The 26,607-nt window shown below is 37.1% G+C and overlaps 1 protein-coding gene across 2 annotated transcripts; it reads right to left on the reverse strand.

Annotated features, from left to right (window-relative positions):
* Positions 1–1,954: 1,954 nt before the first annotated feature.
* Positions 1,955–26,533, reverse strand: IRAK4 (interleukin 1 receptor associated kinase 4). 2 transcript variants are annotated; one of them, XM_080660685.1, is made up of 12 exons: positions 26,463–26,533; positions 19,945–20,114; positions 16,897–17,042; positions 15,726–15,902; positions 14,684–14,844; positions 13,710–13,774; positions 10,581–10,695; positions 9,890–9,999; positions 7,539–7,722; positions 6,284–6,346; positions 3,401–3,559; positions 1,955–3,267 (listed from the first exon to the last, which is right to left on the reverse strand). In XM_080660685.1, exons 2-12 carry the CDS (start codon positions 20,103–20,105, stop codon positions 3,232–3,234), a joined length of 1,377 nt encoding a protein of 458 aa, XP_080516811.1. In that variant the 5' UTR covers positions 20,106–20,114; positions 26,463–26,533; the 3' UTR covers positions 1,955–3,231. The 2 variants fall into 2 exon arrangements, with proteins under 2 accessions (XP_080516811.1, XP_080516812.1); XM_080660686.1 differs by lacking the exon at positions 16,897–17,042 and having other exon boundaries at positions 26,463–26,509.
* Between the last annotated feature and the right edge of the window lie 74 nt (positions 26,534–26,607).

A 26,607-nucleotide genomic window follows, 5' to 3' on the forward strand; every position in this document is an offset into this window, starting at 1 on the left:
GAGGAAGAGAGAGATAAAAACATCAGTGATGAGAGAGAATCATCAATTGGCTGCCTCCTGCATGCCCCCTTCCCCCTGGGATTGAGCTCGCAATCTGGGCATGTGCCCTGACTGGGAATTGAACTGTGACCTTCTAGTTCATAGGTTGATGCTCAACCACTGAGCCATGCTGGCCAGGCTATATACAATTTTCATTTGTCAAGAATATCACAATAAATCTGGAAAAATAAAATATATGCTGATTTTGAAAGTGAATAATAACACTATAAATGGCTGAGACCTATGGCCATTTTATATGTTTACAGAACAAAAAAGTGGACAGAGCCATAAATGCTTTAGAATGTCTTAAATTTCTCTTAATTATATATTAGAAAAATAAAGCAAAACATTGACTAATTGTTCTTGTTACCTGTTTGCTCCTCATATTAAGTTGAGGGAAAACAATTTAAAAATTTGAGTTGGCTAACTAGCAAACCAATGGGTCAGAAACATGGGAATAAAAACAGTTGTTCTTTCTGGAAATGGGGTATATGGGTGGTTCTCAACCACTCTGTCATTGCTCATTGGTTTGCACAATCAGTTGTTGAAGGAAACATTAAAAGTTCACATCAAAACTTGCAAAACCTGTCAAAAGTTTTTTTTTTCAAAATTCTGTTTAAAATTTTCTGCTTCTATACAAAATTAGGGGGAAGCATATTCCAAATGAAGTTAAGAAAAAGCTTTAACTACATGTCACCCCACATTTTTAATTTCTGCCTGAGGGAAACAGTACAAATAGCCTGGACATTATTCTCAGAACTTTAGTGAAAGTCATGTTCATGTGTGAGCTGAGGACAACCCCCCTGCTGTTCAGTCCCATAGCTGAGTGAGTCACACAAGTTCAGTGGTCCATGATGCATCAGATGCCATTAGACAAAAAGATGAAACAGTGTGGTGATTCTTAGATTTACTGTATTATTGCTGCCCAAAGAGTTAAGGGACAGTCTTATTGTGGGGGAAGCTATGCCTAATTGTGGTAAATCTGATATCAATTCCATTTGATGGAATGAAAACATCTACCAAATAACATTACAAAAATTTCAAAATAAAATATATAGTTTACTCATTTAAAAAATTTGAGTATAGTTTGGTAACAGTTTACAATCAGAGATATAAATATGTAATTTTACATAAATGCTTTTATTTTAAGAAATAGTTAATTATATTTTAAAATAATACAATAATGTTCAGTATCATATCATGCCTCAAATTATGTGGGTTCCCTTTGAGATTGATTTAACTAAGTCATTTTACTTATTTTTCTTTTCCCTTTTCAACTAGCAAATGTTTCTTTCTGCTTAAATACTGAGTTTACAAAGGTGATTAGAAAGATGTGTTATTTTTGATTCCCAGGAGAGCATTTAGGAAGGTCTAAATGATGCAATATAGAGGATGAGCATTTTCTACTGTAGCTCACTGTCCATACTCTTGTTCTAAGTGTATTAATGAAAGAACTAAAGATAGAAAGCTTACTGAATGAACGAGTGAATAATTGTAGCCACTTGTTATTTCTTCTATACATATTAGCTTTTCTATCAGCCAGTTTTCATGATTTAGTAAATTACTTCCTTCTGCTCACCCAAATCTGAAAAATCAATTTTCAAATAATATAAACCAATTGAAAATTTTAAACTTAGGAGAAATTATTAAAAGTCATTAAAAAAAATCAATTAATCACTACTATCCAGCACTGTCTGTAGTAGAACAAACAACAAAAGAGAAGGGACTGAGAAAATCAAGAAATCCAGTGAAAGTCAGTACACTGCAACCCCCTGGTGTACACACTGTTTAATCCCTATCAACCCCTTGAGCGTGAACAGAATCTGTGAACATGATGGTATATCACCATGGGAGAATCACCAAGGGAATATCTGCATTCATTTTCTATAGATGCATAATAACTTACCATAGACTTAGTAGCTTATAGCAACTCATTTATTATGTCACAGTTCTGTATGTAGGAAGTACAGGCACAGCTCAGCTAGATTCACTGAGGGTCTCACAAGGCCGAAACTTTGGTGTTAGCCGGGACTACAGCATCATCTGAAGTCTGGAATACTCTTCTAAGCTAATTTAAGCTGTTAGAAGAATTCAGTTTCTTGTGGATATACATCCGAAGTCCCAGCCAGAAGGTAGCTCTCATCTCCTGAAAGTGATCCTGAGGTCTTAGCCAATGTGGCCTTCCTACAACATGGTAGCTTCCTTCTTCAAGGCCCACAGGAGAATCTCTCAGACTTCTTGCAAGAGCTCACCTTCTTAGGTCAGGCCCACCCAGCACAGTCCCTGTTGATACTCAAAGTCAGCTGATTAGGAACCTTAACTGCATTGCAAAATTCCATCAACTTTGCTATGTAACATAATCTAATTATGGCCATATCACGGGAATATCATCTGGGAATATTTGGCTTGTGATGAATAATTGCTTAAAAGAGCTCACTGTGGCCTGGCCGGCATGGCTCAGTGGTTGAGCGTCGACCTATTAACCAGGAGGTCATGGTTTGATTCCCAGTTGGGGCACATGCTTGGGTTGTGGTCTTGATCCCCAGTGTGGGGTATGCAGGAGGCAGCCGATCAATGATTCTCTCTCATCATTGATGTTTCTATCTCTCTCTCCCTCTCTGAAATCAATAAAAATAAAAAAATAAATTAAAAAAAGCTCACTGTGAACATGACCCTATAAAAAATGACTGTAAAAATTTTATAATCATCTATATAAAATTTAAATTTTATATCACTTTATAAGTACTTCGTAAACATTCTGCATCCTTTGATTTTCATGACTACTTGTCAGAGAGGTACAGGTGAAAAAAACCAAGCTCAAAGCAGCTAAGAGACTGACCATAGCTTTATAGAAAATTAGTAGCGGAGTTGGGCCTTTTCATTCTATAGTCCAGTCCTCTTTTTTGCTAATCCTGTAGTTTTCAAATTGTGTTTGGTGAGGTTTCAAGAAGACATTTCAGGGATTACTGCACGAATGGAGGGTGACACTAAGAAGTTCGGGCCAAGCGTTGATATGGCAGCTCTACTTTTGTTTGTTCTGTATGTTGGGGGTTCTACATAAACTTTAATAACTACTGCACTGCATCATGCTGCCTTGTTAAAGTAAAAGAGAATGTTTATCAGAACATTTAGCCTAGAAAATGGTTCTGATAGCTGTATATTAAAAAGCCAAGAGTCTATTCTACTAAAGTTTTAAGAAGCCATCATTTCTTGCAGCAGCTGTTGGACCTTTTATAAAGACAGAGAGAAAAAAACAACAACAAAAAGAACTGTATTAAATAGTTGTTTTGAAATGCACACTTAAGGAAAAAATGACAAATCCCACCTCCTTCACTTTTTAAATAAGTATAAAAATTAATACCATCTTAATGTCTGGTCTCTTATTTTTCTTTTCATTCAGACATTGACTGGCAACAGAGTACATAGTTTCAATGGAAGTGAAATCAATGTCATTCATCTTCTTATCAACATAATCTTCAATTGTCTTTTCTTCATCTTCAATTTCTTCTTTAATATCTAGCTTTAAAACAAGTGTTAAAACTTTGAGTTTCAAATGAAAGTGAAAAAAATCAGAACATAATCTTAATTATTTAATCTACTTCATAATAAACTGTACTCTTTTTTAAAAATATAATTTTATTTATTTCAGAGAGGTAGGGAGAAAGAGAGAGAGAAACATCAATGATAGAGAAACATTGATTGGCTGTCTCCTGCAAGCCTCCTACTGAGGACCGAGCCCACAACCCAGGCATGTACCCTGACTGGGAATCAAACCCTGACCTCCTGGTTCATAGGTCGACGCTCAACCCCTGAGCTACACCGGCTGGGCTGTAATCTTATTTTATTGTCTACTTTTATAAACTTGTTAAGAACTGAAGACATACAGAAGAAACCTTATTTATTTATACTTATATACATACATACATACATACATACCTCCTAGGTACTTTTCATTTGCTGTCTAATTTTTGTATTTATGCTACTGAACTAACTGTTGTCATGTTCCCATTTGCAGCACTTAGTAGGCTGCCAGCGCAGGGTGGTCTGCTTCTTGATTTGCTCCTGATAACACAGTTCCAACTTCTGAAAACAGACTCCCCTCCCTTCACTCAAACTTCTCTGTGAGTACTCAAACTGTTGAATCAAAGAGATAGAAGAAGGAGGAAAAGGGAGGCAGGGCCATGGTGGAAAAGTAATGAACAGGGAGAGAGGAATAGGACTAGGATGATATAGTTGAGCAGTGGCCCCAAAAAGATATATCCAAGTCCTAATCCCCAGAACCTGTGAGTGTGTCTGTATTTAGAGAAAAATGTCTTTGCAGATGTCATTAAGTTACCCAGGTGGGCCCTAAATCCAATGACGAGCATCTGTATGAGACAGAAAGAGGAGAAAACAGACAGGGAAGAGAAGATGATGTGATCACTGAGGCAGAAACTGGAGTGATGTGGCTACAAGTCAAGGCATGCCAACAGCCGCCAGAAGCTGGAAGAGGTAAGGAAAGATTCTCCCCTAGAGTCTCCGAGTAATGTGGCCCTGACAAAACCTGGATTTCAGACTTCTGGCTTCCAGACCGTGGGAACACATTTTTTTTTTTTTTTTTTTTTTTTGTCATTTTAAGCCCGAGTGTGCAGTAATTTTTTTTTTAAGGCAGTCCTAGGAAACATACCAATCGCAAAGACTATTTTGTGAGGTGGACTATAAAGTCTCCAGAAACACTTCCAAAAGAAAAATTTTGAAAGTATTTGGGTAATAGCATAATATAGTGATATGATTATACTTGCATTAAAATCTTATTACTTTATAGTCATGTCACATTCAAACCTTAAGAATAATAAGTCAGAGAGTATAATCTTCCTTGAAGTATTATTATTTTCACTATTATTTGAGGATCCATAAAACTTGTGACTGAGATGGACTCTGTCTTTCTGTATTACATACTTTTTCAAACCAAAATTTCAAGGCTTTTATAATATTTTGAAGGAGAAAAAATGTCTCAGGTGAAAAGATGGAAAATTTTAGGCCTTTAGATAGGTAGGCCTTGTAAAATGTAAGGTAGCAAAACACTTTGTTTTTTAACTGTCCTCCTATATGATTAATCTACACACTTTCTCTGCATAATTCAATCCATACCCAAAGCTTTATCTATGCCTGTACACTAATGGCTCAAAAACTGCACCTCCAGCCTCGGCTTCTTTCCTGACCACCAATCACCAATGAGACAGAGAATTTTAAATTTATGTGTACCATGGTAAAAAATTCATTATAAAAATAATAACTTTTACAATAACATCATGTTCTCTAAATATACTTTAATGTGAAGTATTATATAACATGTAATATTGCATTACTACATATCCAGGAAACCATGGAAAGCTTTATAATGTATCTTTATAATATAAAGTTTTAATCTGTAGCAATATTGTAATATATAGATATTGTACTCATGGCTTTTCTTAAACGAGTAAAGTACTCAGCTCTTGAGCATATATAGTATACTTTTGACTTTCTAATTCCCTTCTGGGAAAATAATCTGGTAAGCATACATTGTCTGAATTTGTCACACTGGTTTGTCCTCTTAGAACACATTAATTATAGTGAAGTCAGTGAAGTTATTTAACTAATTTTAAGAAAACCTTATACATGGAAACAGATATTTCTATAAATCTTCAGTTTTATAAAAAGAGCCTCTAAGTTCTTAAAATTTACTACATAGGGAAAAGTGGGCGTGGCATAATTTTCCCATAGCTTTAGCATTCAGTTAGCCTATTTGTGTAATTGTCAATGAATGTCTAATGTAACACATAGGTGATGTTTTCTATGATAACTTTATAAATAAAATACTTAATAATAGAAATGGATAGGGAATTTTTGCTAGGAATTCTATTCTGATACAAATTTGAATAGATGAAAGCCATGTTGTTTTTCCCCTTTGAGCTGAATGACTGTTAGTAATCACTCTGAAAGTAACAAGTAAAAATATACTGGAGATGACCTCAGAAATCATATAGTTCTATTCTGATTTACTCACAAAGAAACTAGAATACAAAATAAATAACTGACTCTTCCAAGCTTCACAAATACTTCATGGTAGAGCTGAAATTAGGAATATTTGATTCTCTTTCCATATGCCACCATGTAATTGCCAAGAGCAAATGATATTTCTAGATACCAAATTTATCCATATAAATTTAGATTATACATGCAAAGAGAAAAGGACTAGAAAAAAAATGAATCTTTCAATTACCAACAACTGAGGTTCCCGGTGTTCATCCACAGCTGGAAGTCCAGTTATTATTTCTAGTAAAACCTGTGAAGAGGAAAAACAACAAATCCATTAATGTCACACTCCAGGCAACATATAGAAACTAGAAGGAATTATGAATCTTGGTTATGAAATCTGGTTAATCATTTTCACACACTGCATTATGTCTTTTAGGTATCAAGGCAGAAAGAACACGAGCTGTGGTCATTTCTCACCATCCTTTGAAGCTTCACATGGATCTCACGCATCCCACAAGCACTTCTTGCTATTGGCAACTTACTAAACAATCAGCTCCACTCAACGTGGTCTAGACACACCTTTCCCTGTTTTGCAGGGAATTCTTCATAAGAATAATTTTCTTTGGCTCTTAGGAGAATATTATTTTCCAAACTTTAGGCATATCCCAAACCCTATACCTTAAGTTCACAGTGCTATGATGTTAAATTTCCATATATAAAACACATATGAAAAAATAAGGATCTGGAGGGTATTATGCTAAGTGAAATAAACCAGTCAGAGAAAGACAAATACCATATGATCTCACTAATATGTGGAATCTAATGGTGAATTACCCAATTTCTCCAACCACCCCCACTCACTCTTCACTCCAACTTAAGTTATCAGGCACAGACTGGTAGATCAGAGAATGCCAAAGCATATTTCTTTTAAAAAATACTTCATTTTTAAATATGACACTAAATTACATACTGTATGACATTTATTTTATGCACTAATTTAAGTTTCATACTAATTCATTAGGATAGTGTAGCCAAAAATAATTTTTTGCAGTAATTTCAGAAATCAATATAAAGACTTTACAAAGTTGGAGAAGTTTTTATAACTTTCTCATTTAACTAAAGGTTAAAGTGAAAGTTTACAGAGAGCTAAGCAAGGCAGGTGTATTCAAAATATTCTACTTAAATTTCATAATTATTACCAGAATGGCTGATTATTGTTACTGATTATATATATACTGGTAGCTCACTGCCGCCCTACTGTAGCTGTCTGCCCGCTGCCCCGCCCTCCTGTAGCTCCCTCTGCTCCGCCCCCCCACCCCCTCCCCTCAATAGCTTGCTGCCCTGCTCCCTCCTGTAGCTCTCTGCCGCTGCTTGTAGCTTGCTGTCCCACCCTCCTGCTGATCCGTGATCGGGTGGTTGCGCAGTTGGTCGTTACTTCAACGTGTACCGACCATTTGCATAAGACATCTTTATTATATAGGAGGGTATATGAAACTTACCACACCAAAGCTGTAGATGTCAGATTTGGGTGTTATTTCTCCTCGCAAAGCCTCAGGGGCCATATAAGCTGTTGTTCCCACAATTCTGCTAGTCATGATTGTCTGGGAAAACTTCTCAGAAGCTCGTGCAAGCCCAAAGTCAGATATTTTGGCTGTAAAGTCTCCATCTAGTAAGATATTTGCACTGAAAAATATGTAAAATTTGCAGAGGAAAAAATTTATTAAAAAATTTTAATGTTGCCCTAACCGATTTGGCTCAGTGGATAGAGCGTCGGCCTGCGGACTGAAGGGTCCCGGGTTCGATTCCGGTCAAGGGCATGTACCTGGGTTGCGGGCACATCCCCAGTAGGGGGCGTGCAGGAGGCAGCTGATCGATGTCTCTCTCTCATTGATGTTTCTAACTTTCTATCCCTCTCTCTTCCTCTCTGTAAAAAAATCAATAAAATATATTTTTTAAAAATTTTATTAAAAAATTTTAATGTTGCCCTAGCCGGTTTGGCTCGGTGGATAGAGCGTCAGCCTGTGGACTAAAGGGTCCCAGGTTCGATTCTGGCCAGGGGCACATGACCGGGTTGCAGGCTCGATCCCCCCCAGTAGGGGGCATGCAGGAGGCAGCCGATCGATGATTCTCTCACCATTGATGTTTCTCCCTATATCTCTCCCTTCCTCTCTAAAATCAATAAAACAATATTTAAAAAAAAATTAATGTTGACTATTGCAGATATCCTCCCTTTGCTAACCTCCAGTCACCTCCACATCCACCTCCCTTGGCCTTTACTAAACTATTGTCCGTGACCATGGGGTATGCGTATATGTTTTCTAGCTAATCCATTCACCTTCTTTATTCAGTCACCCCACCCCCCTTTCTTCTCCTCTGGCACCCGCCAGTCTGTTCCATGTATCCCTGCTTCATGTTCCATTTTGTTCCTCAGTTTACTTTGTCCATTAGATTCCACATATTAGTGAGATCATATGATATTTGTCTTTCTCTGACTGGTTTACTTCACTTAGCATAATACTCTCCAGGTCCTTTTCAGGCAAGTCAAATGGTTCCTTAAATAGCTGCATGAATATATGTATGTATGTATATATGTATTTACAGAGTGTACCATGTTATAATATACATCATAAAAGCCTGAAGTTTGTGTAAATAAACCTAGATTTCAGATTAAAACTAAAAAGAAATGACTATCTTATATTCCCTTTTGTTTGAGAAAAAATTTAAGAAAATAAAATTGAAATAATGCTATTAACATTAGTGAGAGATATTTTCATTATTTTACAAATAATTTATCACAGGGTCACTTCCCTTAAGGTCTGCCAAAGCACCATTCTTAACTCCTTTTGTAACATTTCTAAATTCATTTAAAAACAAATTTCTAACCCAAGTATCTCAATTTTTCATTTATTTTTTATTTTTTGTACTATCTGAAATCTTTCAAAGAAGAAAGAATATAGCTAAAAGATCTTCCTTCATTCATTATATGCATTCACTCATACACTTACTTTCATTTCACAAAACTTACTGAGGACTCCCTATATATTATAGTATTTAAGCTCAGTGCTGGACATGGAGGAAATCTTCAAATCTTGTCTGTGACAAAGGTATATGCATAAATATTTTTTTAATCCTCACCTGATGATATATTTTTATTGATTTTTAGAGAGAGGGAAGGGAGAGAAACATCAATGTGAGAGAGAAACATTGATTGCTTGCCTCCCTGACATGACCCAACTGGGCATTGAACCTACAATCAAGGTATGTGCTCTGATGGGTAATCAAACCCACATTTTGATGTATGGGAGGATGCTCCAACCAAGTGAGTCACCTGGCTGTGGCCATGCATAATTTTTAAAAATCCAATAAGTACACCATAATGGTGATATTTAGGTACAAAATGCAGAGAGAACAACTATATGAATAAAAGAACTGGAGAAAATTCCAAGGAAAAATGTGCTTAGTCCTGAATAATTATTAGAAGTTGATGGTTAAATGAGACAAAGAAAGGCATTTCAGGCAAATGGAGCACCATGTAATAGTGATAAAAAATATAAAAACGTATGACCAATTTCAATAAACTGGTATTCAGGCTTGATCTTTTGGGTCATAACCTGGCAATGCAGTAGTGAATAGGTAAGTACTGGTACAGACAGGTTAAAGTCTGATCAGGACCGTTTGTAATAAAGTCAATGATAGATAGCCAGGGTCTAAATAAAGGCAGAACTCTGGGGAGAAAAAGGACATCTATAATCTGGGAGTGCTCTAGATTGAGACATGCATGTACATAGTGAATAGAACGAGGGAGGGCAAATTATTCTTTAAAGATGGTTTTTCCAAAAGTAGCATTTACCTTTTAATATCTCTATGAATTTGATGGTTTTCATGTAAAAAACTGATGCCATTAGCTGCACCCTGAGAAATCCTGCATCTCATGTGCCAAGGAAGTGGTGGAGTATCATCCTTGTGAAGTAAGAAACAAACCAATTTAAAAATTAGGAGGATAAAAATACCAACAGTAAATACGTAACAGAAAATGTTCCTAAGCAACTTTTAAACAGGGGTTAACATTTCTCATTTGACAATAAAAATATGTAAGAACAGCCGAAACCGGTTTGGCTCAGTGGATAGAGCGTCGGCCTGCGGACTGAAAGGTCCCGGGTTCGATTCCGGTCAAGGGCATGTACCTTGGTTGCGGGCACATCTCCAGTAGGAGGCGTGCAGGAGGCAGCTGATCGATGTTTCTCTCTCATCGATGTTTCTAGCTCTCTATCCCTCTCCCTTCCTTTCTGTGAAATATCAATAAAATATATTAAAAAAAAATATGTAAGAACATCTTCAAAGTCTAGTCTTGACTAATATTTTACATTTTAGATGATCACCTAAAAGAATGGCAACCCCAGTTTTTGCATATCAAATGTATATTTTTCATAGAGCAGGAAAAATATTAAGATTGATGCAGTTTAAATGGTTCTGTCACAAGATGAATATTAATATCCAACAAAGAAACAGAAAGCCAAAAATCTGATGAACAAATATCTTACCAAGCAAGACAGTCTGTCTAGCAATGAACCGTTAGGCATGTAAACATATACTAAGCAGAGGTCATCTCCATCACTTGAGAAACCAAGTAGTTCTACTAAATTTTCATGTTGGCACCTGTGACAAATAATTTTTCACTCAAAATTATTGTGATACACATATATATTCAGCTGTAGGTTCGAAGTTATTCAGTTTAGAGCTTTAGAAAAAAAGATCAAGAAAATAATATGCTTAATATAATATATGCTTATATATGTTTCTTATAACTTGATAATCTTCTGCAAACACTTCCCTTTTTAGTCAATATTGATCAACTTAGAAGCAAAACCTCTTTCTATTTTATAGTAAAAGTTCAATAATTCAGACCACTGGAACTTGTGATAGTTTGGTTAAGGACTAGGCTGATGTTTACTTTTGTTTAGCACAATTTTCAATTATAGCACAAATAAGATTTCAAGAAATCCATTGAAACCTGTTTGAAACCCTTTCAAGAATGCTCTAACACATCCAAAGTGCTACTGATTTACAGACATCTGATCTTTAATCACACCTAATCTACACATTTCTGATATTTCATCATATCTGATTATTTATAACCTAACTTGAGTTTCTTTATATATGTGAGAGTAAAAAAACTAAAGAGAGCTCAAGTATAACAAAACTGCAGACATGCGATACAGCAGAAAGAAAACTGGACTCAGTGTTCAGTGCTAAGTTTGAAGTCCAGCTCTGCCACCTCCTGGATATGTGAACTATAGCAAATTAACAACTCACCAAGCCTCAGCAAATTTGCCTGCTAAAAGTGGATAATAATACCTATGTAACATGGATGCTGTGAGAATTAAATGAGCAAATATATGAGAGCCTTGACAGGTACCTAGAGCATGATAAATATTCCATCCTTTGCTTACTCATTTGTTCATTCAAAATGATCTATAATTCTAGCATTTCGTTATTTCAAATCAGAGTTTGATTTGAAATCAGTCTATCCTCAAAAATATTTTATAAAGTGCAAATTAAAATGACAAATTCTACATGGTCCAGCAAATGAGCACATTTTAGAAATCAGTAGATAACATTTGCTGAGTTTATACTGTATATAAGGCACTATAGTAAATAATTTACCTGCTTTGTTTATTTATTCCTCACAATAACATAATGAAGAAAGAACTATTATTATTCCATTTTATAGATGAGAAAACTAATGGATAGAGAGTTAAGAAATTTGGCTAAGGTTATTCTTCTAGTAAGGTCCAGAGATTGGTACTTATTAAAAAATAGTAATAATGTTCAATGGTGGTGAGGTAGCAGTGAAGTTTGAAATTGTAATACATTGCTGATAAAAGAATTAATTATCATAACTTATATATAAGGCCATTTGGACATATACTTGGAAAGTCTTTAAAAAGTTCATGTATTCTGAACTATAATTCTTCTAGGACTCTATCCTGATGAAATAAACAGAATTGCATTTAAAGATTTATGTACCGCCAAAACTGGTTTGGCTCAGTGGATAGAGCGTCGGCCTGCGGACTCAAGGGTCCCAGGTTCGATTCCGGTCAGGGGCATGTGCCTTGGTTGCGGGCACATCCCCAGTGGGGGGCGTGCAGGAGGCGGCTGATCGATGTTTCTCTCTCATCGATGTTTCTAACTCTCTATCCCTCTCCCTTCCTCTCTGTAAAAAATCAATAAAATATATAAAAAATAAAATAAAATAAAGATTTATGTACCAAGAGATTTACTAGTAAAGGAGCTTTAATTCATAATATTGAAAATCAGAAATAAACCTACTAGGCCGCAGTGGTCAGCAAACCGCAGCTCGCGAGCCACGGTTTGCCGCTCTGTTGACTAATGAGTTTGCCGACCACTATCATATATTACCCTTTACCTCTTTGCACACAATATGCCACAATTGCCTAATCCTCACAGCTTCCAACTACACGGTAACATTTAGTCTAGTCCAGTGGTCGGCAAACTCATTAGTCAACAGAGCGGCAAACCACGGCTCGTGAGCCGCGGTTTGCTGACCACTGTACTAGGGTAATGATTAAACAAAAGATAATCCTCATATATGACAGAATTTTATACAATAATTTAAAATTTTTTAAAATTATTTTTAATGAATTGGGGAAATACTATGCAGAGATCATGAAGAAAGTACATCAAATATTAGCAGTGGTTATCTCTGAGTGATATAATTAAGAGGTGATTTTTATTATTTTAAAAATATTTCCCAGATATATACCTAGTTTGAAAAAGTTACTTTAGGATTGGCGAGTAGGGGTAGAAATGAGGAGAACAAATTGTAAAAGTGTTTTAATTTTTCTTATCACTATGCATTATTTTTACTGTAAGTAAATTAATTCCAGTCTATTATTTCTTTCTTGAGGTTAAGCAACTAGAACTGGTGATTTATAGCAATGGGTCTAGTAAAATTCATATCAAAAGCTCAAGCTCTGGAATCAGACAGATCTGTATTTGAAACCCAGCTCTAATATTTACTGGCTATGTGAACTTTCTAAATCTCAGTGGGAAAAAAAAATGTTGGGAGGGAGGATATAACAATTATTGTTAGGATTAAATGAGACAATGCACATAAAATATACTGTACAGTATCTTGTACACTATGTAAACTCAAGTATCTATTATTACAATTATTAGAATAAATTTCCTAATTTGTTTCTGTTACTTTTCCTGATGATGCCCAACAATTTTCAAGCGTACTGGGTCAAGGCCTTCTAAGCACTCTGGCATATAACACTTCCCATACCGTAAGTTATGGGTGTTAACTTATATCGAAGAGCCTATTATACTATACTTTTTTTATATACTTACAATTTATCTCTCATAAATCCTGGGAGCAGAAAACATGATAATGAAAGAAAGTTGAAATTCTATATAACTTTCTATGATTTAAAATAATGATTGCTGTTCAATCTACAGGCATATAGGTATGTTTAGTTATAAAATTGTAGTCAAAAATTTTTTAAATTGCTCTAATCTAAACCCTTTATTTCATTTGTATATATGTGAAAATATCACTACTTCACAGTACCCTTTGGGTAAGAAACCAGATCCCTCATTCCTTGCCATGCTCTTTTCCACTGCATCACACCGCCAAATAAACTTACTTTGCCATTACTTTTATTTCTTGATCAAACTGTTGTTTCAATTCTTCATTACTAATGTCAACCACCTGAAAAAATAATATACAATATAACACAATACAATAACCCTAAGGCTCCTAATGCTAGAACATGGCTAAAGACATCAATTGGCTGATACTGCTTTCCTTAAAATAGCAAGGCATTATTCTCCCCATTTTATAGAACAACTGAGAACTAGAAATATTAGTGATTTGCTCAAGGTCCCATGGCTGGTTAGTAGAAGGAAAAGAATCTTATAAACCATGTAAACATATATACCTCACTGAGTTATTGTGGGAGTGAAAAAAATAATATGAGACTTTACTGCATAAACATTTTGAAAAAAATTCTGTGGAGCAGAAAACACGTTAATTTAAAGGCAAAAAGAAAAATAAAACCTGCAAAAGTATTTTTAGCATATATAACAGGGTGACTCTCTTTGTCATATAAATATGTACTATATTGATATTTAAAAAAAATAACAACAAATCTAGAATATAACAAATCAATAAGTAAAAGATGAATACCCTAACAGAAATGGAAACAAAGGATATAGAAAAGAAATTTTTCATTTTTTAATGTATATTTTATAAACTTTATTTTTAAATGAGAGAATACAAGAAAGTTATTTTTATAAAATGTTCTTAGTATCTTACCATTTTAATCTTTATTATGCATGAAGCACTGCGTAAAACAGGGGTTCTCAACTTTATTTTGTGAATCTCCCATAATTGTATGAATAATGTATGTGTGCATAACTACATTTTGGGTAGAGATAGGACCCATAGCTTTCAACAGATTTTTAAATCTTAAGAACTACCAGCTTAGAATGATGTTTATTTAAAGAAAGTGTGCACTGAAATAATATATTTCCTAAAGATTAATTTAAAACTTATTCTAGAGCACAGTAGGAAGTAACTCTTCCTTTAAATCTTTTTATCCCTGGAAACAAAACTTACTGCTGCAAGCCTCTTCACAGCCACAGTTCTGTTGTCCACATAGCCTTTATAAACAACTCCAAATCCGCCCTCTCCCATTTTGTTGCCACCGACAGAAATGGGTCTTTCATCAAAGTTATTTGTGACATCCTTCAATTCGTAAAATGAAAAACTGTGAAAACCTATAATGTCAATAAAGTAAGGGAAAAAGTGCTTCAATAAAAAAGTGGTTTTAGTAATTCCAGTATTTTATCAATTTAAATATTTTATATTTAAGTATTTATTACTTTGGATTAGGCACAATGAGAGAGAGCAAAACGATTTTTAAATAAAAATTTTATGTTTTCTTCATAAAATAATCAAGTTATGTAAGTATTTACTTATGGCCTCTACTCACTGATAACATGACTTATACAATGATGATGGTGCCTAATAAGTCAGGAGGGGGAAAAACTACAAAAGAGCTATTGCCAGTGTGGACAAACAAAAGAAAGAATTTGTTTTTAGCAGTAATGGTCTTAATGACAAACCACCAGTACAGCAATTTTCGACCTTGTTCACCTCATGGCACACATAAGAAAATTAGTAATATTCTTCAAAATACAAAAAAAAAATTTGCCATTCTGACAAAAAAAATAGGTATAATTTTTTTATGTTTTATATTTATTTTTTTAGAGCGAGACAGAGAGGGATAGAGATAGAAACATGGATGAGAGAGGAACATCAATCAATTGCCTCCTGCTCGCCCCCTACTGGGGATTGAGCCCACAACCCTAGGCATGTGCCCTGACCAGGAATAGAACTGGTGACCTCATGTGTCATGGTTCGACACCCAACCACTGAGCGAGCAGCACTGGCCAGGCAAAATAGGTATACTTTTGATTTATTCACACCATACGGCTATTGTTGTATTGGCTGTTGTAATTTTTTAAATTTGACAATGTAAGGGAAAAGAAGTCAATGCCTCTGACTAAATAGTCAAGTATTGCATGTTTTAAAAATTCTTTCGGTACATTGGTTAAAGATTGTTGCCCTAGTGGAATGCACTGCAAATGTTACTTACGCGTATCACTAACTTCTAAACTTTCTGTACTTGAGGAGTCAGGTGGCATATAATTTTGCTCAGGATTCCGCACAGGTATCACAAATGACCTGTCTTTATTATAGAGAGGCATCTGATTCTGCTCGACTGTTACAGCTTCTTTACAAGGAGGCGTTTTAACCGTTTTGGGAACAGCATCTGCCAAATGAAGTAAGATACAAGTCGTCCCTCCATAGAAATAGTGAAAAAGTTAATCTAGGAACTTGGTTCATTTAAATCAGTGGTTCTCAACCTTTCTAATGCCACGACCCTTTAATACAGTTCCTCAAGTTGTGGTGACCCCCAACCATAAAATTATTTTCATTGCTACTTCATAACTGTAATTTTGCTACTGTTAATGAATCATAATGTAAATAACTGTGTTTTCCGTTGGTAGCCTAAGAGGAACTGTATTAAAGGGTCGCGGCATTAGAAAGGTTGAGAACCACTTATTTAAATCATTGCAGTTTCAACATTAGCCCCATATTCTCACAGCACACACAAGAAGCTACCTAGTAAGAATTTTGTTTTGGTAAAGATAGGTAAGGCAGTGTTTTCAAAAAATGGTCTATGAACCACCTGCATAAGAAGCACTGAAGTACCTGAACCCAATTCCAATAATGATGTCTATAACAGAGCCCAGAAAGCTACCCATTTACAAAAACCCCAGGTGGTTCCTATGTACACTAAGAACCACTGATGTTAATGACCTCAAAGGGAAAAGGTAAAGTCATGAGGAAGGCAACAAGACACTAACCCACCAGAATACAGTGTAAGAAAATCATGACTACAGAATCCCATTGGGGTGGAAGTGGAGGATGAAAAAAAATAAGAGCCAAAAAAAAAAAAAAAAAAAAAAACCCAAATAATATCTAATTCCCATCCTTCTAAACTTCCTACTGGCACCAAACTACCTTTAATGGTGGGGTCAGACTCAATCACGAAGCCTCCATCTCTTTAACAGCAAGCAAGTCTGCAGTGCCCTATGTCTGGGGTGCTTGTTAAGAGTTGGGGACAGTTGAAAGAATGAAAAGGAGTCTCAGATGTCAGGTTTCTCTGCTATGAGAAAAAGTAAGAGTAAGAAGAAATGGTCCTGTTTTTGCCACTTGTCTTTCCACCCTCATTGCTGATGCCCTAGTCACACTCAGTTTACCTGGTAGCAAAAGACTCGCAGGGGCAAAAAACTCATTTTGGATCAAAAGATCCACAAGATCACCAACTGTGCAATTTGTGGTACCCCAGTCAAAAAGTAATTCACTGGTGGGACTTTTTCCAGTTTGAAGTAATGCTTCAAATCTCCTTAAAAGCAACAAAGAAACAAAATTAGTATGTAAATGGAGTTAACATGAAAATAGGAATCAATCCCCCTGTTCCTTTCTCTGATGGCAGCTCCTATAATGTTAAAGAAAAGGGAAAATAAAAAAACCAGCTAGGTCCTAGCTGGTTTGGCTCAGTAGATAGAGCGTCAGCCTGTGGACTGAAGGGTCCTGGGTTCTATTCCAGTCAAGGGCACATGCCTGGGTTGCGGGCTAGATCCCCAGTAAGGGGCGTGCAGGAGGCAGCTGATCGGTGATTCTCTCTCATTGATGTTTCTATCTCTCTCTCCCTCTCTCTTCCTCTCTGAAATCAATAAAAATATATTTTAAAAAAAGAAAAGAATTACAGAAAATAGGAAAGATAAGCAGAGGAAAAAAGATGGTGAAGGTGATGATAATATGTTAACATATACTGAGCACTTACTGAGTATTTGCTCAGTGGACTACAGGACATACACATATGAACCATTTTATTCTGAAAGACACTATGAATATCATACTAATTTACTAATGAGAAAGCCAGGCATGAAGAGATAAAGTAAGCAGCTCATAGCCACACAGCCAATAAGCTGTATCTAAATTAAGATCCAAATTCCGATTTCACTTGATGTATGAGTGTGCTCTCAACCTACAAAGCTCTATTACTTCCCTAGCAGAGTTAATGATATATTATAATATACACTGAGTGGCCAGATTATTATATCTCTGAACGCATAATAATCTGGCCACTCAATGTATATCCTATATAATAAAAGGCTAATATGCAAATTGTCCCCTCAACCAGGAGTTCGACCAGCAGGCAGGCCGGCCAACTGCCCATGTCCCCTCCCCCTGGCCAGGCTGGCCGGACCCCACCATGCACAAATTCATGCATCAGGCCTCTAATTATATATATATATATATATATATATATATATATATATATATATATATAATGAGTGGCCAGATTATTATGTGTTCAGAGATCATAATAATCTGGCCACTCATTGTATATATATTATATATTAACTCTGCTAGTCAGATGATTTTTAACAAACCTGCTTAAAGAAACAGAATATACATAAACTTGGAGAAGTATTCCTTTGATCTTTACTATATTTCAATTAAATTTTAAAAACATCAGTTTTTCATTCCCACTTCAAATAAACTTATACCATGAACAACCATTTACCCTTAATGTAGTTTCAGCAACTGACCAATTGATAACATTTTGCCATGTTGTGCTCTTGCACGCGTTCTCTCCCTGTCTCTCTCCATCTCTCTCCCTCTCTCTCTCTCTCTCTCTCTCTCGCTCTCGCTCTCGCTCTCGCTCTCGCTCTCGCTCTCGCTCTCGCTCTCACATCTGGAGGCACATAATGGCAGTTTGTGCCATTACTGGTGACACAAAGTTTGATTACTTGGTTAAGAAGGCATGCTTCAGATTTTTTTCTCCTTTTATAGAGAAATTTCTCTATTTTCCCTTCATAATTCTTAAGTAAGCTGTGGTTAATAATTTCAAATCTTGTGCAGCCTTGCTCATCAATAACCTTTCACTTTGTGGGTTTTTTTTAGCACTCACTGAGGAGCCTTGTATGAATTAATTACTCATTGGTAGTTGTAAACTGGTAACATTCTAATTCTGTCATTCTTTCAATAATTATTTGCTGCCATTATTCTGCAAAGAAGGGCTTTTTCTTCCCATTACCACTGTCTCATCTTCCAAAGTTTTTAATAGTAATATCAATAAACTATCTTAAAAAATAGGCTGGCAAGCTCTAAACTGAAGCTTTTTCTAAGTAATTTAAGATGTTCATCCTTCATATGAGGAAACATTTCCTGGAAAGGAGCCATAGTTTTAGGTTAATGCTGAAAATCACAAATACATTTCTTTTCCTCTTATTTTTGTTAATCCTCATCCAAGGATATTTTTCCCATTGATTTTTAGGGAGAGTGGAAGGGAAGGAGTCGGGAGGGAGGAAGGGAAGGGGAGACACACACAGAGAGAGAGAGAGAGAGAGAGAGAGAGAGAGAGAGAGAGAGAGAGAGAGAGAGAGGGAAAGAGGGGTTGAATGGTTTTCTCCCATGCACCCCATGTGCCTGAGAGGATCAAACCTGCACACCAGGACATGCCCTTGACTGGAAATTGAACCTGTGACCCTTTGGTGCTCAGGTGATGCTCTAACCACTTAGTACACTGGCCAGGGCAACATTTCTTTTCCACTTGTTTCTAAAGACAGATTTTGATATAGGTTTGAGCTGAAATAACTGACCACAATAAAATCTGTACTTATACTCTATACTAAATTAAGCAGAGATGAATAGAGAGGAAGAATAGAAATTATCTGAAGATAGTGTTGAGAAATCCTAGCTAAGAAATAAAAATTCTGTTCATAGATGTATACATTTCTGAGCAACTAGGAAATGCCCATTTGAATTCCCAAAATACATTGTTAAAGTGAATTAGAGATTCATACACATAGAAGTTTAGGTTCCAGAATTGTGCTAGCAATTCTTATAATATTTTTGTTACTTCAAACTGGAAATGACAGTGTGAAGCAGCCTGAACTTTACTCCTTGGCATGCCAAACAGAACCAAGATAAAAGTGGGAATCTTGATTCTAATCCAAAAACCTATTTGCAAGATCACAATTTTAGCCTAGCTCAGTGGTCGGCAAACTCATTAGTCAACAGAGCGGCAAACTGTGGCTCGCGAGCCGCAGTTTGCCGACCACTGGCCTAGCTGAATGAAGCAAACATTGCAAAACAAGGAGGGGGTGCTTTTTACCATTATCTCCACTGGGGAGAGGTTTATTTTCCGAACTGCAATATTAGACAGCATTTATACCTATTAGTCATTCTAGATTGTGATGTAATAATTTTAAAAGGAAAAGAATTTTATACGTTACCTTATGTGAAACTGATTGTATCTATCATCACCAGATGGTTTTTTAATAGCTACTGCTAACTTCTTCCAGCCTTCTTGAGGATCAATAAAATCTGACAGCTTTCTAATTAGTCCAACATTGAGGCAGCGCACATATGTTGATGGTGTTACTGGTTTGTTCATCTTCTATTCCTATAATAGAAAAAATTCTCATTAAAATTTTACAGTAGTTTTAGTGATGATATCTATAAGCTTATATATCAGTCTGCTATAACATATGAATTGTTAGCAGCTGATTACATACACTATAACAAAGGAACAGTCTGAAGTCAACTACAGGTGATGCTTGAACAACAGGGGTTTAAGCTGTGCAGGTCCACTTATATGTAGACTAGAGGCCCTCAGCCTGGCCTGTGGGGATTGGGCCAAAGCCAGAAGTCCAACAGTCCCCGAGGGGTCCCGGATTGTGAGAGGGTGCAGGCCAGGCCGAGGGACCCCACTGGTGCACGAATCAGTACACTGGGCCTCTAGTCTGCATATGAGATCTTTGGTTAATCTCTTCCCGCCCTCCCCCCTCCTTCCTTCCCTCTGAGATTCATCAGTCTGTTCCATGTTTCCATGCCTGTGTGTTGAGCATCTGCCCCCTGGTGATCAGTGCACATCATAGCTACTGATGGAATGGTCGAACCGTCACTTGGGCTTTTATATACAGTATATGGATATTTTTCCATAAATACTATAAATGTATTTTCTCTTCCTTATGATTGCCTTAGTAACAATTTCTTTTCTCTAGCTTACTTTGTTGTAAGAATATAGTATCTAACACAAAAATGTATCATAAAAAATATGTGTTAATTGATTTTATGTTATCTTTAAGGCTTCAACAGTAGGTTATTAGTAGTTAAATTTGCAGGAAGTAAAATATTACATGTGGATTTTCATCTGCATGGGGGTCAGCTCCCCAACCCCTACATTGTTCAAGGGTCAACTATAGTTGATATCCTAATAAATTAAAATTGTGGTTTATTTGTTTATCCTCTGGGCTTGCTTTTTTTCTCTACCTACAATATCAATTAAGAAATTATAATTTTTTTCCCTGATACTGACATTTTCTGAGTGAAATTTACACAAAGGAGTAAAAAATTTACTTTTTTCAGAAAAAATACTGTGAACAAATTCAGGAATGAAATCTATTAATAAAAGAGATTTATTTTTCAATTTAAAATAGGTTTACCAGTCAGTATTTATTTCTATTAAATATTTATGCAATATTCTTTGGTAGAAGAAATATAAATATCCTGAAATAACTTGTGTAGCATTAAAAGATATGGTCTATCCACCAACATTTCACATAACATGCTCTTCCCTGTGACGCCTCCACCTTTTTTGAGTCCATCAGCTCTATCTGATCACAATTCATTCCCTACTAAGCCAAAACCCTATGGCTTACCACCTTAACTACTCTCTAGGCCAGCCTTGGGCAAACTACGGCCCGCGGGCCGGATCCGGCTGTTCTATCCGGTTCTCTTGCTCTCCCCTCCGCTCCTTTACTTTGAATTTATATTAGTTCACACAAACACTCCATCCATGCTTTTGTTCCGGCCCTCCGGTCCAGTTTAAGAATCCATTGTGGCCCTTGAGTCAAAAAGTTTGCCCACCCCTGCTCTAGGCAGAGCCTTTATTTCCTCTGTCCCCTTTTTCTTCTGTTACTCCACCTTGGAGAGCTGTAGCTAGGGATAAATCTCACAATTTTACTTGTATGCCAGTGCTACTGAATACAGCTAGAGAACCAAATGACAACAAATTGGTGTGAATACAAATTTACGGGGACCCCTTTTCCACTGGGCCTTCAACACAGCCATTAATTCTTTTACTTGTCTTCAATCATTGTCCTTAGTGAACTATTTCACACCTTTACTTCTCTATATGTGATTTTATTTTCTCTCCATGGCCCTCATTCTCAGCAGGCGGTTACCTTTCCTTCTAATTAATCAAGACACATAGATTCAGATATTCTTCTGCCAATTATTCTCCTCCCCTATATATTTTTAATTTTAAGATGCCATACAATTAATATTTGGGGTAAAGAATATATTCATGTGGTACAAAATCCAGAATCTATAAGCAAAAAGTCTCCCTATATCCTAGGCCTCTATATTAGCATTTTCTTCTCTTTTGCCTTCTTTGACTACAATATCTAAGTAGGTCTGTCTGCCCTCAACCTAATTATCTTTTATCACTGCACAATTTATTTGTAATCATATATTTATTTGTTTAGTTGTTTACTGGCGTCGCCACCATTAGACTATAAGTTCCATGAGTTCAGGGACCTTGGTCATTTTATTCACTAATATATACTTGTTACTTCAACCTTCTATTCATATACTAATATGTGAGAATGCTCATATAGTAATCATTCTTTACCTAAATCTCTCTCCTAAGCTCTGCTTAGTGCCATCTCCCCTAGATGGTGACAGAGGTAGGTATTCACATTTAATATGACCAGAATTTATTTCCTCCATCTACCTAATTGGCCAAGCCAAAAAAGCCAGGAATCAGCTTCTTTGCTTCCCTCACTCTTCTTTTTCTTTTATATCTCATCTTTCATTCAATTATTTTGACTTGGTCTCCTAAATCTTTTAATCTTTTTCTTCTCCATTCCTTGATTGTATACTGTTTCCAGGTTTTAATTTCTCCTAGATTATTGCAAAGTTTTCAGAATGGTCTCCCTTCAATTTTTCATTTAGAGGAATCCACTTAACCAAGTAAGATCACATAATACTTTTCCTGAAAACTCTCAAATGGCTCCCTGTACCTTTTAGTATAAAGTTTAAACTCCTGTCGTAGTATGTAAGGCACACGATGATTTGGCCTTGCCTGCCTCTCTAACCTCATCTCTTATTATTTAATGCATGTATCCTATGATACAGCCATAGCAAACTCCTTGCCTGAGCCTAACCATGTCCTCCTGTGCTATTACTGATGCTTGGGTTTTTTTTTTGTTTTGTTTTGTTTTGTTTTGGATGGGGGAGAATTATCCTTAATCCTTTCCACTCATTCTTCTATCCTCCCACCTCACCCAAATCTGCCTTAAGACAGCTCCTTCAGACTGGCTCAGCTTGACACTCCTTCTCTGGGTCCCGTGACACTCTGCACACACCTATTACAACATTTATCCCTCATAATTGTTTTATCCCTTGCTAGACTGAAAAACTTGAAAACAAAGATTTTTCTCTTCTCTGTAGCTCCTATTACCCAGTACAGCAATTTTCAACTGGTGTGCTGCAAGAATTTTTAAAACATGGAATACCTGACTAGTCGGGGGCACTGACCGCTTTACCCTTAGATTGTCAAATAGAAAAATGACAACAACTAACACAATAGCTGTCTGGTAGGAATGAATCACAATTATACTTATTTTTTGTTAGATTAGTATGTTAAGTGAAATAAGACAGTCAGAGAAAGACAAATACCATATGATCTCACTTACTGGTATATGTGGAATCTAATGAACAAAATAGAAACAGAGGCATGGGTAGATGGAACAGACTGACAGATGGCAGAGGGGAGGAGGGTGGGAGGAACCGGATGAAAGAAGGTGAAGGGATTAGCCAGAGAACATATATGTATAGCCCATGTGGACACAGACAATAGTGTGGTGAAGGCCTGGGGTGGGTGTGGGGTGGAGGGACCGGGTGGAGGTGGGATGGGTGGTAGTGGTGGAAATCTGTAATAGTGTCAACAATATATATAATCTATATATCACACACAAAAATCCATTGCACTCTGAATGAATCTTTTATTCTGAATGTGACTTTGATCTTATGAACCTCCTGAAAGAGACTGGGACACCCCAACCATACCCTGAGAACTGCTGGTTTAATATTTGTTTCAAGACTTAAAGCTTGGCTGAAGATACAAAGAGGGTAGTGAATAGAGTATAGGTTAAGAGGTCAGCTTTGAACAGAAGGAAACCTCTTCTGAATCTAGCAAGAGGGAAGCAGAGGTTTGAGTACAGATATATTTGAAGGGAGAGAAAGAATTCCCACACAATGTTATTTTCTCTGTGAAGTGGGAGGTAAGGTCATCTAGGGTTAAGTAAAAGAATTGCCCAAGCACCTTGAGGGCCACCTTGTAAGTGTCTACTATCCCTTCAAGTCCAATGCAACCTTTTGATTTTCCCTAATGTCTTTTGCTTCAAACTGTCACTTGGTTGTTTTTCTATTAAAACAGTTATCGTAAGTTATTGTTTACTAGAGGCCTGGTGCACGAAATTCATGCACGGGAGGGGGGGTGTCCCTCAGCCTGGCCTGCACCCTCTTGCAATCTGGGACCCCTCGGGGAATGTCCGACTGCCAATTTAGGCCCAATCCCTGCAATCCGGGACTGCTGGCTCCTAACTGCTGGCCTACCTGCCTGCCTGATCGCCCCTAACTCCTCTTCCTGCCTGCCTGATTGCCCCTAACCACTCTGCCTGCCTGCCTGATCACCCCTAACCACCTCTGCCTCAGCCCCGCCAATGTGGCTTTGTCTGGAAGGACTTCCGGAAGGTAATTTGGCTGTCTGGTCTAATTAGCATATTATGCTTTTATTATTATAGATGTGTCTACCTTATCTCCTATACAATCTGCTCTCTGGACAGAGATCCAATAAAATTTAACTTTAGAAGCTACTCTCAATATTTGTGTTAAATGAGAGAAAGACTTTTTTTACATTAAGAAATCCTAAAAGCCTATAGATTTTGCAGTTGCTCTATATACATTATTTTTTCTTATTTATTCAGATTTCTACTGTGTGATTGACAAAGTTCATAAAAGTAGAACTGCTTAGTCATCCTAAAAGCTAGAGCTAAAACACAGGGAATTGAGAATAAAAACAGTCTATCTTAAAACCAGCTACCCAATAACTGGGTAGCTCTCCAGCACCCAGATTTCTAGCAGAGGTGATGGCATAGGGATGCCAGAAAAAGGAAGGCTTTCTAACAATTCCTCCACACATATATGTCTTAAAGTTTTAAATCTCAAAATGTTTAAATTTCCTTTAAATATACATTCATATATCACCCTAACACATATATTTGGAAGAATATGCACCAAAATGTTAACTGTGGTTATCTCTTGAAAATGAACTTTCTGGTGGTTCTTTCATTTGCTTTACTGCATCACCAATAATGAAAATAAGTGATCTGTGCAAAAAAAAAAATTTTCTTAAGTATCACCTCTTTCAAAGTGTTCAAAATGTTACTTTAGTGTACTTAAGATTAATGGAAATGCAATGGGATATATTGCTTACAAATAAATAAATAAATAAATAAATAAATAAATAAATAAATAATCTCCATGACTATTTTCTCATACCATTGATTTTCATGGTAAAGAAACATCACATTTTCAAACAAGAGAACTCAGACAAGAATACAAGGTAAACTGATAACTGAGAAATATACTAAAACCAGTATCAGCTTGTGGAACCCAATGCCTTCCCATTCATATGCACCTTCTGAAACAGACAATGGACTGTGCCCAAAATAGGATTAAAAAAATTCTTATCAAATGAATTCAGTCAGACTGTGCTTCATTAGCACTCTGATCAGAGGAAGAGAGTGTTGGGAGGTGGAGGGAAGATGGATTTTGAGGTTGCAGGGGCCTGGGTTCCAATATAGCTCTTCCACAAACCAGCTGTGACCAGGGCAATAACTCAATTCACTGGACCTTGGTTTCTTCATCTGAAAATCAGAGATGGTAATACCTAAGAGTTGCTATTAGCTTTAAAATCAGCAAATGTGAAGGACCTAGTCCTGTCAATAACAGGTGATCAAAAAAATGCAGTGACAATTATTTCATGGCAGGAGTTATTCTTATATCACATTTAAAAAATAAATGTACAGAGCTGTATTCAAGCTCAATGTTCAGCATGGTGGTGAGTGTCTACCAAGAGAGCAGGAATGAGAGGTCTGAGAATATAGCTAAGCTTTTCAGATGCTGTCAGCCTTGTTTTACCAAGCAAAGCGGCCGGCCTGTCAGGTACACTTTGCCTGTCTGACATTGCACTTATCTGATCCTCACAACCCCTCTCGACTTTCTAATTTCCTGGGAGCTTGGAAGCAGGAGAAACGAGCAAATTGGAATCTCGTGGAGAAGCAATGCTTTCCACGACCGGAGCATCTCTGCCGGGTGCTGTCCTCACTTCCTGGTTCTCAGGGAAAGAGATTTCTTAGCCGGGTTCTCGGAACACATCCCCTGGGAGCGGGGAGCTGTGAGCGAGGTCCAGCTCAGCCCCTGGACAGCTGGGCGAGGCCCTTCTACGCCCCGGGCTCCTCCTGGGGTGCGCCTCACTTTCTGATGCCTAGGCACCCACCCAAGTGTTCACTGTGGAGCAAGCTCTGCCCACGCAACCTACTTCCTCTCTAACTTTTCTCACTTGGAAGATAAGGCGACTTGAAACGGTCCCTCCACAACCCGTGGGCAGAGGGTCGGCGGCCGAGGAGCGGACCTCCGACCACCTGCGGGGAAGGAGGCGCACACAGTCTGAATCCCTTACCTGTCCGAGCGCGGGGACGGAGCCGGACCGACCCTGCCCGGCTGCGCAGGCGGAGGAGGAGCCAGTGCACTGGGAAGGGGCGGGGAGGGGCGGACCCAACCCTTTAGGCTCCGCCCCCAGCTCCATTCCGTTCCGCCCTCCCCTG

The sequence above is a fragment of the Plecotus auritus genome (assembly GCF_963455305.1).
Source record: "Plecotus auritus genome assembly, chromosome: 3".
NCBI classification, from domain to species: domain Eukaryota; kingdom Metazoa; phylum Chordata; class Mammalia; order Chiroptera; family Vespertilionidae; genus Plecotus; species Plecotus auritus.

Excerpts from the sequence above, each read along its gene's own strand:
- IRAK4 (XM_080660685.1), bottom strand. The coding sequence starts at position 20,105 with ATGAACAAACCAGTAACACCATCAACATATGTGCGCTGCCTCAATGTT. Across the intron at positions 10,696-13,709 it reads GAAATAAAAGTAATGGCAAA|GTGCCAACATGAAAATTTAG; the intron begins GTAAGTTTATTT and ends TATTTGTCACAG. Across the intron at positions 10,000-10,580 it reads TAGACAGACTGTCTTGCTTG|GATGATACTCCACCACTTCC; the intron begins GTAAGATATTTG and ends TTACTTCACAAG.